We start from the raw sequence: 13,385 nt of genomic DNA on the forward strand, positions 1-13,385 counted from the left end.
TGGCTTTGAATGGACATGGTTTATTGACATATTTTTTTTTTAACAGAGTCTAAAAACTCACATCAAAATTGTACCATATTCTGTTACCAGGAACATCATTAATTTGAATATTCAGGGCAATTGTTGTAGAGCGAATTAAGTTATTAGAGGAGAACGATTGTCTGTCTAATTTTATTAACTTTAGATTGAAAGAACTGTGCAAGACCCTCTGCACTAGGTTGCAATGATTTTGGAACTGAAATCAGTCTATTACCCCTCCTCTTTGTTCTTACCATTAATGTTTATTTTTCTATTAAAATTGTAGTTCTTCCCCTTTTTCTTTATTTCTTGTATTTGTCTTAGTAACATCTATATGTTTTTCATTTGGTTTTTACCATTATTTTAATATAAATTGCTTAGAAATCACTTATCAAATTTTTAATAAAACTTGGAAACCTGGATTATTTTTGCTCGAGTTATTGCCAATTTACAACATTTAAATTCTTGCCTCTGATTCCTATGATCAATGGTCTGTTTCTTTTCTAAATCCTTTCAAACTTTCTACATTGCCTTTTAAGTCGTGCGGAGGACTCAGAAAACCATATATACTATATTTTCACGCATATAATGCGCACCCGTGTAAAATGCGCACACGGGTATAGCGCGCGGGAAAACAACATTTATTTAGCAGGACACGCGTATACCGTGCATGCTGCTTGCCGCCCCGACCCTCCTCTCGCCGCCCTGCCCTTGAAGTCCTGTCCCCCCCCTTGAAGGCCCGCCCCACCCTGAAAGCCTGATGCCCCACCCTGAAGGACCGCTCGCACACACCCCCGACGTCCAATTCATCCCCCAGCCCCCCTGCATCGTTTGTGGTGGAGAAACAGCCCAGAGAAGGGGCGGGACCGCGGCAGAGGAAGCAGCGCAGGGCTCACTGGCATCGCGAACCCACGGTAGCTGCTTCTCCACCGCAAACGGTGCAGAGGGGCTGGGGGATGAATCGGACGTTGGGGGGGGGGAACCAGCAATGTAAAAAACAAATTGTAAAACGCGTTCACGCATATAACGCGCATGGTTATGCTCGGTTTGTAAAATCGTGTATAGCACGCGCGTTATATGCATGAAAATACGGTAAACCTTTCTGACTTTTTGTGTTAATGGAGCAAGTTTGTATTTGTATTTATTTATTTATACTCTGCCTTTCCTAAGGTGGGTCACAATAGAGTACATACACAAACAGAATCACATACAGTACAACAAATCAAACATGAATAAAACATAATAGTGATAATGTAAAGCATCCTAAAATTACAAAGAGGCTACCAGCATCTCGCATCAAAAAACTATAAATCAAGTCCCATATTTTGTCTTACAGAAGAGCTATTTTTTCAACATTTTCTTAAAAAATCATCCAAAATAGCAGTTAACTGAGTAATTCCATGTTTCTGCTCTTAACTGAGGTTTTGACATTGAAAAATCTAACCTAAATACAATAAAATTATGGAGCAAATGTGAAAAACAAGAAACACAAAAGAACACCAGATCCCCCACTGTACCATGTAGGACAGGGGTGTCAAAGTCCCTCCTCGAGGGTGGCAATCCAGTCGGGTTTTCAGGATTTCCCCAATGAATATGCATGAGATCTATTTGCATGCACTGCTTTCATTGTATGCTAATAGATCTCATGCATATTCATTGGGGAAATCCTGAAAACCTGACTGGATTGTGGCCCTCGAGGAGGGACTTTGACACCCCTTACGTAGGAGAAGGAAAGGCAGAAATGGCCATAAGGAGATAAGGATGTCACAGGAGCCACACTATTGGAACCAGTTTATTCATATTACCTGAAATGGCCAGATCTTGGCATGTGCCTGTGTCAGGGATCCTTAATGACCTGAGCTGTATGATCTGTGTAATCAGTGTTTAGAAGGATGTATAGTGGAACCATATATCTTTCTCAATATTCATCAATGAGCCAATAGATTACACAAACCATACAGTTTTGTGAACAGTGCATTAAGCATCCCTTATGCAGGCATATAGTTCCAACTGTATGGCTTGTGTGACATCCTTATCTCCTTTTGATATCTCTGCAAATCAAGTTCAAATTCAGCTTTATTTAATACAATGCTGAAAGGACATACCATTTCAGCAGTGTACAATAATTTAATAGTATGAAACAATCCATATGGTAATCCTTCAAGTAAACACATATGTTATGGAACAGGCAGTATAATTTAATCTGCAAATTAAACTTAGTAAATTAAGAGTGAAACCTTAAGGTAACTTTGGGCATATGATTTTCTCTTCATTCATGGGAGGCAATCAAAAAATGTTTCTGCAGATAAAACAGTATTTTATCCAAGGAAACAACTTTGAATTTTCCCACCATATGATCAATTACATTTGAGCACTATATGATTGGAGTGTGGTATATAAATTCACATCAAAATTTTCATTCATTTGTCTGAAGATAACTATTAAATTCTGCATTACAACTACACAAATTAATTTTTACTCACTAGTTTTAATCTGCTATTTTCCACCTGGGCAAGTTCGAGTTTTCTGTTTGCTTCATAGATATCTTTCTCCAAGGCCATGAAATCATCACTCTGTTTTTGCATTTGCTCCAGGACTGCTTCACGTTGCTCTTTTAGTTCAACTGTGTTTTTTTCCTGTTAGCAAGTACAGTACTCAGTTAATTAGCTGGTATCTCAATTGCTGTTAGAAGTCTTGCCAAGACACTGGTGGCTCTTTCAATTTGCTAAATTAATATTTGTTCTTCACCATTAGGTCATGATCAATAATATTTTAAAGAATAATTTCTGCTATGTTGCCCAGCACTGATGGCTGTTGCTTCCTGTATCACCCCTGTTTTCCCGACATATGGACAACATGACTTAATGGGGCAGATCCAACACGGATTTAACATAGAGAACTGTTTGTCTTACCAGTCAGATATTTTGTGAAAGTATTAATACATAAGGGCTGTACCAAATATTCAATTTGGTCCTGCATGCTGCCTCAAATACATTATTTATATTTGGCTGAATCAGCGACTCTACTGTGCTAAATCCTACTGAAAAAAAGCACTTGGATCTCTGATTTTACGTTACCTCTTATTATTTCTGTTAAAATTCAATGCCTATTATTTGTATTCAGTATTCATATTCGGCAAAATAATAAAATATGCTATTTGGCACTGCTCTAACAATCTAATCTAATCTAATCTTTAATCTTATATACCGGGTCATTCCCAAAGGGACTCAATCCGGTTAACAAAACACAATCTTAATGACATTAATGTAGAGTAATAGAAGATGGAAAGTCAGTAAATATCACCATAAAAGGTGAACTGATTGATACTGATTATCATACTGAAACAGACCTATAGTCCATTAAGCCCAGTGTCCTGTTTCTAACAGTGGCCAATGCAGGTCACAAATATCTAGTGATATTCTAAAAGAGTAAAACAGATTTTATGCTGCTTATTCCAGAAATAAGGAGTGGATTTTCCCAAGCCCATCTTTAATAATGACTTAGGACTTTTTTTTAAGGAAATTATCCAAACTTTTTAAAACCCTGCTAAGCTAAATGCTTTCCAAAAAAATATAAAAGCAGATCTTTTCTACCTATATCCAACCCACAATGTAATTGCTTTGTAGAATATGGGTTAAAAAAAAATATTAAAAAGTATCGCTTTGGATGTTTATTGCAAACTAATGCAACTAACTCATATGCATCATAATCACAGATATAAATAACACCCTACTCAAACTGTTCACACAGCAGCCCCGATTTTTGAAAACTCTCCCAAGTAATACTTCAACTAGGAGGTTGATATATCATATAAATGAAGGATCTCAGTACATAGGGCCTCATACAACATATATGTTATTTCAAGTCCATATCCTGTATTGGTTAGTACCATATAATCATTTATATCATACCTCCTTCTCACCAATTAAGATTAGACTAAATTTTGCTTTTATTATTAATTCAAAATCAGATTTACTAGAAGTACAGTATTAGAAAACTTATCCAAAGCACCACAGATCAGCATCGAGCTTGGGTCCTCACTCCTCTGAATACACCAAGCTTGAAAGCACTTCCAGGCTTTTGCATATGAGGCTATAGTTGCTATAGTTGCCTTCTTCCTATATCTTAGAAGGGTGGAGATCACTCTGTTCAAATAGCCTTTATGCTTTAGCACCACATGCTCAAGAACTATGCCAAAAGACCAAAGCATTCTGTATTCTGCAAGGTAATTGGGCCCTGTGTGAGCAGCCGGGGATGACATGGAAGTCTGAGACCTTGATCTCTTTGTAGATGGACCAGATCTGCATACCACAGTTGTCTCGGCCAATCTGGTGCTACTAGATCACCAGCCCTTGGTGCGCCATGATCTTGGGCAAAGTCTGTCTAACATGGGCCACAGAGGGAAGGCATAAAGAAGATCCACCTTTGGCCAGGATTCCACCAGGATACCCAGTTCCTGGCTCATTATCTTTGAATGAAGAACCAAGCTGTCTCCTTGTTGGCTGCCAATGCCATTAGATCGAATTTTGGGTGCCCCCACTGATTCACAATGTGGGTGAAGGCTTCCTGAGACCACTCTCCGGGATCTAGAGTTTTCTGGCTGAGAAAATCCACTTGCACATTGTCTACTACTGCCACATGTGCTGCCAGGAGCACCAAAAGATGGACCTCCGCCTATCAAAACAGTATCTAGGCTTCCCAAGCGCAAAGTAGCACTCTTGGTGAACCCTTGTCAATTAACATGGATTACTGCTGTTGTGTTGTCTGAGAAATCTCATACTGCTTTGTTCTGCAGCACGCTCCCAAATGCCTGAAGTGCCAAGCAGATGGCTCAAAGTTCCAAGCGGTTGATCAACCACTTTCTCTAAGAATGGGTCTAGCATCCCTGAATTGGACACCCCTCACGAAGTGCCCCCCTCCCAGCCATATAAGCTGGTGTCCATCATCAGGATCACCCATGTAGATATGTGAAGCATAACTCCCCTGGTGAGAGACTAAGGCTCTAACCACCAGGCTAGACTGCAACGAGCTTCTGCTGTCCAAGGCAGCTGCCACTGGAGTGCATCCCTCTGCGGGCACCATCATAGGAAGAGTGCATCCTAGAGCAGATGCAAATGTGCCCTTTCCCAGGAAACTAAGTCTATAGTCGCAACTGTTGATCCCAGCACCTGTAAATAATGCTAGGCCGTCTGACCAGTCTTGCTCCTAAACTTCCATATCTGATGCAGAAGCTTCTCTCTGCGGGCTTCCAGGAAGAAAACTTTGATCTCCCTTGTGTCAAACTAGACTCCTAGATACTCCACGATCTGCATTGGTTCTTGGTGGCATTTCCGGAAGTAGACCATCCAACCCAGCTTCTGCAGCAATTCAATCACTCTTTGCCTTTGGATTTGGGCTGGGTTCTTATTAGCCAAACATCCAGATATAGATGTATTTGTATGCCTGCTCTATGCAGGTGTGCTACAACCACCACCATTACCTTTGATGAAGGTCTGTAGTGCTGTGGCCAGCCCGAGAGGCAAGGCCACGAACTGTAAGTGTTGCTCCAGCACATGGAAATGCAAAATTTTCTGTGCTCTGGAAAAATGGAAATGAGCAGAAATGCCTCCATCAAATACAGGACAGTGAGAAATTCTCCTGGTGCCACTGAAGCAATCATTGGCCACAGCATTTCCATCCAGAAACAGGGTATCTTGAGAGCTGCATTTACTGCTTTGAGGTCTAGAATCAGCCTCCAGTTCTGAGCCTTTCTTGGGCACTATGAAGTATATTGAGTATCTACTGGAGCCCAAGTCTTCCTCCGATATGGGTGCTATGGCTTCCAGATCCAGCAACCTTTGCAATGTTCCTCTGACTTTGGCCTCTTTTTCCGGCTTCCCAGCCAGAAAGTCTAGAAAAGGTCCAGGAGGGACGGAAGAACTCGAGCTTGAACCTTTCCTGTATAATGTCCAGAACCCAGCGGTCTGTGATCTCTGCCCACATTCCCCTATAGAACAATAACCTCCTTCGGATGTGTGGAGGCCTGCGCTCAAGCCCAGGGCGGATGAACCTGGGGTGAGCTTTGCTCCCAAGAGAACAGTATCTGAGCTACCAAACTGTTAGTGCAGGCTGTCCAAGTGAGTGCATTGCAAAGCAGTCTGCCCCTTGGAAGTAGACCTTGACCTCAGAGTCTGTGCTCTCCCACAGCCTGAGCTGTCCCAAGAGTGGGATCCGCTGCACCACTGAAAAGCCTCGCAAACAGCAATTTAATTTATAAAAGACAGGCTCCTACCATCTCACTTGTAGAGAGCCAACTGAGGAATAGGAGGACAGCCCGATAGGAGGCGGAGCAAAAGAATACTAATGAATCTCCCTACAAGAATTCTCATGAGAAGAAATTGAGCACCCACAGGTTGAAGAATAGAGTCTGTCACACTAGAAATAACTGATATCTTTTGGCTGATATTTATCAAAGGAATCTCTGCCTGAAAGCTTGATTTTGTATAGTAAAGTGAAGAATACTTCATCACCGTCATTATAATCTACATTAGAAGCTGTGCAGTCTAATTTATTACTTGCATCTTCATTCTTGTAAATCATCATCACGCTGGCCAACTACAGAAAAGGTTTTCACCAAGTTGGAATCGTTGTCTATTGTTAACAATTTTTCATCTGATGGCAAACTCTTTAATATCTTTGTGAACTAATGCAAGTATGTCAAATATATGGAAATCCTTCAGTCTTGGGGCTAGACAGCACAGTTACTTACCGTAACAGGTGTTATTCAGGTAGGCAGCTATTCTGACATATGGGTGACGTCATCCACAGAGCCCAGATGTGGACAGCCTCACAAGAAGTCTTGCTTGTAGAAAACTCAGAAGTTTTGAGTCTGTCGCACCACGCATGCATGAGTGCCTTCTCACCCAGCACAGGGCGCATCTCCTCAGTTCAAATAGCGAGCAGAGAAGCCAACCAGGGGAGGTGGGTGGGTTGTGAGAATAGCTGCCTGCTGCCCCTGGATAACACCTGTTACGGGAAGTAACTGTGCTTTATCCCAGGACAAGCAGGCAGCCTATTCTCACATGTGGATGACCTCCAAGCTAACCAGGATGGGATGGTGGGAATGTTGGCAACTTAGGAGAATAAATTTTGTAATACTCTCTGGCCAAAATGGCCATCCCGTCTGGAGAAAACATCCAGACAATAATGAGAGGTGAAAGTATAAACCGAGGACCAGGTCCAGACAATAATGAGAGGTGAAAGTATAAACCGAGGACCAGGTGGCAGCTTTGCAAATGGCCTCAATAGGAGTGGATCTGAGGAAAGCTAGTGAAGCCGCTATGGCTCTGACTTTGTGGGCTGTGACTCAACTCTGTAGATGCAGTCCAGCCTGAGCATAGCAGAAAGAGATGGTTCGTTTAGAAATTGGATGTCCCAACATATTTGGATCGAATGAGACAAAAAGTTGAGGAGCAGATCTGTGTGGTTTGGTGCATTCCAAGTAGAAGACCAAAGCACGTTTACAGTCCAGGGTATTAAGAGCTGATTCTTCAGGATGAGAATGAGGTCTTGGAAAAAAACACTGGAAGTACAATGGATTGATTGAGATGAAATTCTGAAACCACTTAGGTAAGAATTTAGGATGAGTACGGAGGACCACCTTGTCATGATGGAAAACTGTGAAAGGTGGATCAGCAACTAAAGCTTGCAACTCACCGACTCTTCAAGCAGATGTGAGGGCAATGAGAAACACCACTTTCCAAGTGAGATATTTCAGATGAGCCATATCCATTGGTTCAAAAGGAGGCTTCATCAATTGAGCAAGAACAACATTGAGATCCCAAACCACTGGAGGCAGTTTGAGAGGAGGTTTGACATTGAAAAGTCCTTTCATGAATTTGGAAACCACAGAATGAGCAGAAATGGGTTTCCCTTCGATAGGCTGATAGAACGCAGCAATTGCACTAAGATGGACTCAAATGGATGTAGGCTTGAGGACAGAGGTAGATAAGTGCAGCAGATAATCCAAGACGGAAGACAAGGAGGTATCTCTAGGCTCCTTGTTATGAGAGATGCACCACGTAGAAAATCTAGTCCATTTTTGGTGGTAGCATTGTCTAGTGGCAGGCTTTCTGGAAGCCTCTAAAACAGGGGTGTCCAACTTGCAGCCCCGTGAAGTATTTTGTGCGGCCCCAGCCGAGGGTGATGCAATGTTTTCCTCTGATGCCCCCGGGTGTTTACTGTCTTGCCGGCTCCCTCCTCTGTGTTGCTGCAGCGTTTGCGCAGCCCCAGAAACATTTTTTTCATGCAATGCGGCCCAGGGAAGCCAAAAGGTTGGACACCCCTGCTCTAAAACATCCCAAACAGGTTAAGAAAACTGAAGAGGAGTTATGTCAAGAGGTACCGAGCTGTCAGGTGTAGAGACTGCAGGTTGGGATGAAGAGATCCTTGACTCTGTGTAAGCAGAGATGGAAAAACTGGTAGAAGGAATGGCTCCCTGCGGCTGAGCTGTAGTAGAAGGTAGAACCAGGGTTGCCTGGGCCATCGAGGAGCTATTAGAATCATGGTGGCATGATTGTTCTTGAGCTTGACAAGAGTTTTGAGAATGAGAGGGAATGGAGAGAACGCATACAGGAAAAGATCTGTCCATTCCAGAAGAAAAGCATCTGCCTTGAGGCGATGAGGAGAGTATATCCTGGAGTAGAACTGAGGCAGTTTGTGGTTGTGGGGAGATGCAAAGAGATCTATTTGAGGAGTTCCCCACTGAGAAAAAATGTGATGAAGAGGCGAGGAGGTTGCAGAAGATGATCCAATTTGTCCACCAAACAGTTTTTCTCTCCTTGAATGTAGACTGCTTTCATGAAGGTGTTGTGATGGATAGCCCAGTCCCACACCTTTTGAGCTTCTTGACAAAGAGGGAGAGATCCTGTTCCTCCCTGCTTGTTGATGTAGTACATGGCGACCTGATTGCCTGTCCAAATAAAGACTACAAGGTCATGAAGAAGATATTAAAGAGCTTTGAGAGCATTGAAGATCGCTCTGAGTTCCAACAGATTGATATGACACTGACGATCTATGCTGGACCAGCGGCCTTGAGTACGGAGACCATCAAGATGAACCCCCCAAGCGTAGGTCAAGGAATCTGTCACGATGACCTTCTGATGAGGGGGTGTCTGAAACCGTAAACCTCTGGAGAGATTGGAAGAGAGCATCCACCAGTAGAGAGACTGTCTCAACGAAGGAGTGACTGCAATGTGTTGAGAGAGTGGGTCGCAAGCCTGTGCCCACTGAGATGCCAGGGTCTACTGAGGAATTCTGAGGTGAAATCTGGCAAAAGGAGTCATGTGAACGGTCGAGGCCATGTGACCGAGTAATACCATCATTATCCCGTTCAATACTTCTCCCTCCGAAATCACCCCCACGGCAACAGAAGCACTAAACCTGATGGAACAATGGACCACAGAATTCAGACTGAAGCTTAATTGATAAAACTAAATTCTTTATAGCCTCGCCACACCCACCTGTCACCACAACACCACTACGCATTAACAATCTCAACTACCCTATTCAACCTACAATGAAGGTTCTGAGGGTAATACTGGACCAAGGTCTAACCATGAAAGACAATGTGGACTCCCTAGTCAGAAAGGGGTTTTTTACTCTCTGGAAACTTAGGTCCATTAGAGCATACTTCGACGCTTCAGCATTCAGAATTCTGATACAATCCCTAATACTAAGCCACTTTGATTATTGTAATATTGCCCATCTGGCAATCTCCCGGAAGCAAATGCAGAGACTACAACTGATACAAAATGCAGCAGTCAGGTTGATCTTCGGATTGAATAAGTCCGATCACATAACCCCTTACTACCGACTCCTGCACTGGCTGCCAATGGAGGCACGTGCGAAGTTCAAGCTGGGATGTCTCTGCTTCAAGGTACTATCTGGTCTAGCCCCTAAATATATAACTGACCTCTTCTCCTTCTCAACCAATAGACATAAGAGAAAAACACACCTGAAGTTCGTTTCCCCACCGGCTAGAGGATGCAAATTTAAGAGACATCATCAACAACTTCTATCGTATCAAGCAGCCTTATGGGGCAAAGACCTGGAAAAACTAATTACACACACAAACAACTATGGTGAATTTAGGAAACACCTAAAAACATACCTGTTCTCGAAATACCTAGGTAACGAATCTGGACAATAGACCCCATCACAATCCCACCCCCAAATCTGATCTTGTAAACTGTTAACCACTAATCTCTAACTATGAATGTTCCATTCAATTTGTAGAATCTTTCTAATTCATTGTAAACCGCATAGAACTTCACGGTCCTGCGGTATATAAACTGTTGTTATTATTATTATTATCATGTGTCTCACTGAGAGTGAAGAAAGGGAAGACATTTTGTGGCAAAGCTGAAGAAGAGCACCCAGATGTTGTTGAGGAGGGAATGCTCTGAGTTGGATGGTGTCCAGAACAGCTCCAATGAACTGCAGATTCTGAGAGGGCTGAAGATGGGATTTGGGAAAGTTGATTTTGAATCCCAAGCTTTGTAGGAACCACGTAGTCTGTTGGGTCGCTACAATAACCCCCTGAGATGTTGAATCTTTGATGAGCCAGTCATCCAGGTAGCGGAACACCTAGAGACCATGGTTCCACAGAGCTGCTGCAACCACCATTAGGGACTTGGTGAACACTCTAGGAGATGATGCCAGGCCGAAGGGCAGCACTCTGTACTGAAAATGCAGATTCCCCACCCGAAATCTGAGGTACTGATGGGAGGCTGGATGAATGGGAATGTGAGTGAAAGCCTCTTTGAGATCTAGAGAACATAACCAATCGTTCTGATCTAGAAGGAAATATAAAGATGCCAGGGACAACATGCAAAACTTTTCTTTGACCAAAAATTTGTTGAGGGCACTGAAATCCAATATAGGCCTTAGATTGCCCATCTTCTTCGGAACTAGGAAGTAATGGGAGTAAAACCCCCTGTTCTGCTGTTCCAAGGGAACTTCCTTGGCACGGATACGAAGAAGAAGGGTGGTCTGGGATGGATTCAAAGGATACTCTCTTGGAGGACGCTCTGTTGGAATCTGAGCAAAATGAAGAGAGTATCCTTCCCTGACTGACAGAACCTAGAAGTCGGATGTAATGGTCTCCCATCAATGGTAAAAATGATGGAGACGACCTCTTTTGGGAAGAGGGGAGGACAGAGGCAGAACGATGGAGGTTATGCTCTATTTTAGATAGTCAAAAAGGCTGAGAAGCCTTTGGTGTAGCAGAAGGCTGAGGTTTCTGTTGCTTCTGCTGTTTTTGTTTCTTGGGGGTGCTCGAGTGCAAGGAGCTGCCCTCGGAGAATAACGCCTCTGATAGGATGGAAGAGGTCGAGAAGGTTTAGGAGGAGCTGGCTTAGGTTTTGATCTGATGATGGAAGCAAAGGATTTCTCATGCTCAGATAACTTCTTGGTGGCGGCCTCTATGGATTCAAAGAGGTCATTGCCTTCACAAGGAATATTGGCCAGACGATCCTGAATGTTGGGATCCATATTGTCACTTACTAACTATCCCCTCTCTAAAAATCATCGGTACGAGAAGAGCAGACATCTTTACTGTAGCAGGCCCACAATCATGGAACTCCCTTCCTCAGTATATTAGAATGGAACATGATACCTCAGCCTTTAAAAAACTTTTAAAATCTTATTTGTTTAGGGACGCCTATGACCTCTAAAATTTTAATGTATCTACTTGATCTAAATTAATATTCATAAAGAGTGCCTTGTAACTATTTACCCAACCTTTTGTTTTTTCCCTTTTTTCCTATGCCCTTATTGTAACTTTGTCCCCTTTTTCCTCGCTTTCTTGTTAGTCATTATTGAAATTTGCTGTTTTTAAAGTATATTAATGTTTCTATGTTTTATTATATTATGTACATCGCTTAGAATGTCTAAATAGGCGATATATCAAGAGTTAAATAAACTTGAAACTTGAAACCCGCACTCTCAGGGCAATGGGTCCTGGACTGCGGGAGCAAGATTTGTATCCTTGTGAGCCGCGGAAGGCTCCACAAGGAAAGAAAAAGACACCAGGTTTAGAGCAAGGATTTTGCCAAAAGTCAGGTAAGTTTTCTTGCAAATCAGGAATGTACTTTATTCTGCTGCATAGCAGTAAACAAGAAACAAAAACAAACTTTTCATCAGGATTCCAAACAAAAATCATGCAGTCTTCAAAAACTCAATTTCAATATTATCTGATTTAAAGTTCAAACCCACAGGTAAAGTGAGAAGGACTCTGTATTCATGAGTCTCAGCTTTAAAGTTCTTACCAAAATAAAACTAACCAAAATAAACAGTCTCTTCCTTTTCATAGAAACTGGTCTACAGATCAGTGACACAGCACTGTGCTCCTGCAGCAAATGGAAATGCTGGCCAGGTGGTGTGCTCCACGTGTTGAAATATTTGCTACACAAACGAGCCCTCAATCCCACCTCAAAAACGTGGGGCTAAATCCCCCCACCACACTGGCTGGAAAAAGGATTATTTTCTCCAGAACAGGAACAAGCATAACCAACAAATGTACTTAGGTTCATTCAGTCACAAGAGTCTGTGCTTCCCTGCATCAACTTGAAAGGGAGAACAAAGCACAGCTTTACCCAAAAAGAAAAAAAAACAAAACAGTTCAGCAAACTCCTTAGCAATGGAAATCTTCAATAGGTAGTTTCCTTACTTGGCATGGAGTAACATATTTCCATGGGTTGTGTTTCCAGCGGTACCTCTGAGCACGGTTCCGGCCCCAACTCCATGGCTTGTGGAATTGCAGAGATGTCAGGAGTCAGGTCAGTATCAGCTTCAGTGATCTCCATGCATTCTGGGCTTTGAAGATCTTGCAGAGCTCTCAGTCCTGAGCTAGACTGCCAGTGCTGTTCCTGTGACCTTTCTCCTGCTCTCCAGTTCTCCCTCTGCCTTTCCAACTGCCCAGCTCTGAGGTTAAGCAACTTACAGCCCCGCCCAACCTTCCCAGGTGCAAAGCATTTCCGGTCATCCACCTTGGGAAGGTGAGGGGGAGGGGAAGTCTGGAATTCAACCCCTAAGCTCCCTCAGCTGGATTTAGTGGGAAAGTCAGGCAAGAAGGCAAAATGTTCTTTATCTTGAACATCTTAGGGATTACCTGCTCTAGGCATGGGGTTTGTACTAGGCCCAATCTTAGCAGGCTTGTCTCGCATACCACAATATCAATGGTGCGAAGCCAGGCAAGGCGGCGCATCGCTAATGAGAAAGCAGTGACCCTCGAGGATAGTTCAAAGGCATTATAAGAGGACTGAAGAAGGTGCAACCTGAGTTGCGCCAAGATAGCAATGACTCGTTGGAACTCTAAAAACCTGTGT

The 13,385-nt window shown here is 42.9% G+C and overlaps 1 protein-coding gene across 2 annotated transcripts in view; it reads right to left on the minus strand.

The window, feature by feature from the left end:
• LOC117363772 (myosin-9-like) overlaps positions 1–13,385 on the minus strand; it is a 201,935-nt gene that overhangs the window by 23,292 nt on the left and 165,258 nt on the right. For both annotated transcript variants that reach the window (XM_033952064.1, XM_033952063.1), the window contains one exon: positions 2,502–2,654. In XM_033952064.1, the coding sequence (XP_033807955.1) occupies positions 2,502–2,654 (153 nt within the window). The remainder of the gene's footprint in view (positions 1–2,501; positions 2,655–13,385) is intronic.

Source organism: Geotrypetes seraphini, chromosome 7 (assembly GCF_902459505.1).
Source record: "Geotrypetes seraphini chromosome 7, aGeoSer1.1, whole genome shotgun sequence".
Classification (NCBI taxonomy): domain Eukaryota; kingdom Metazoa; phylum Chordata; class Amphibia; order Gymnophiona; family Dermophiidae; genus Geotrypetes; species Geotrypetes seraphini.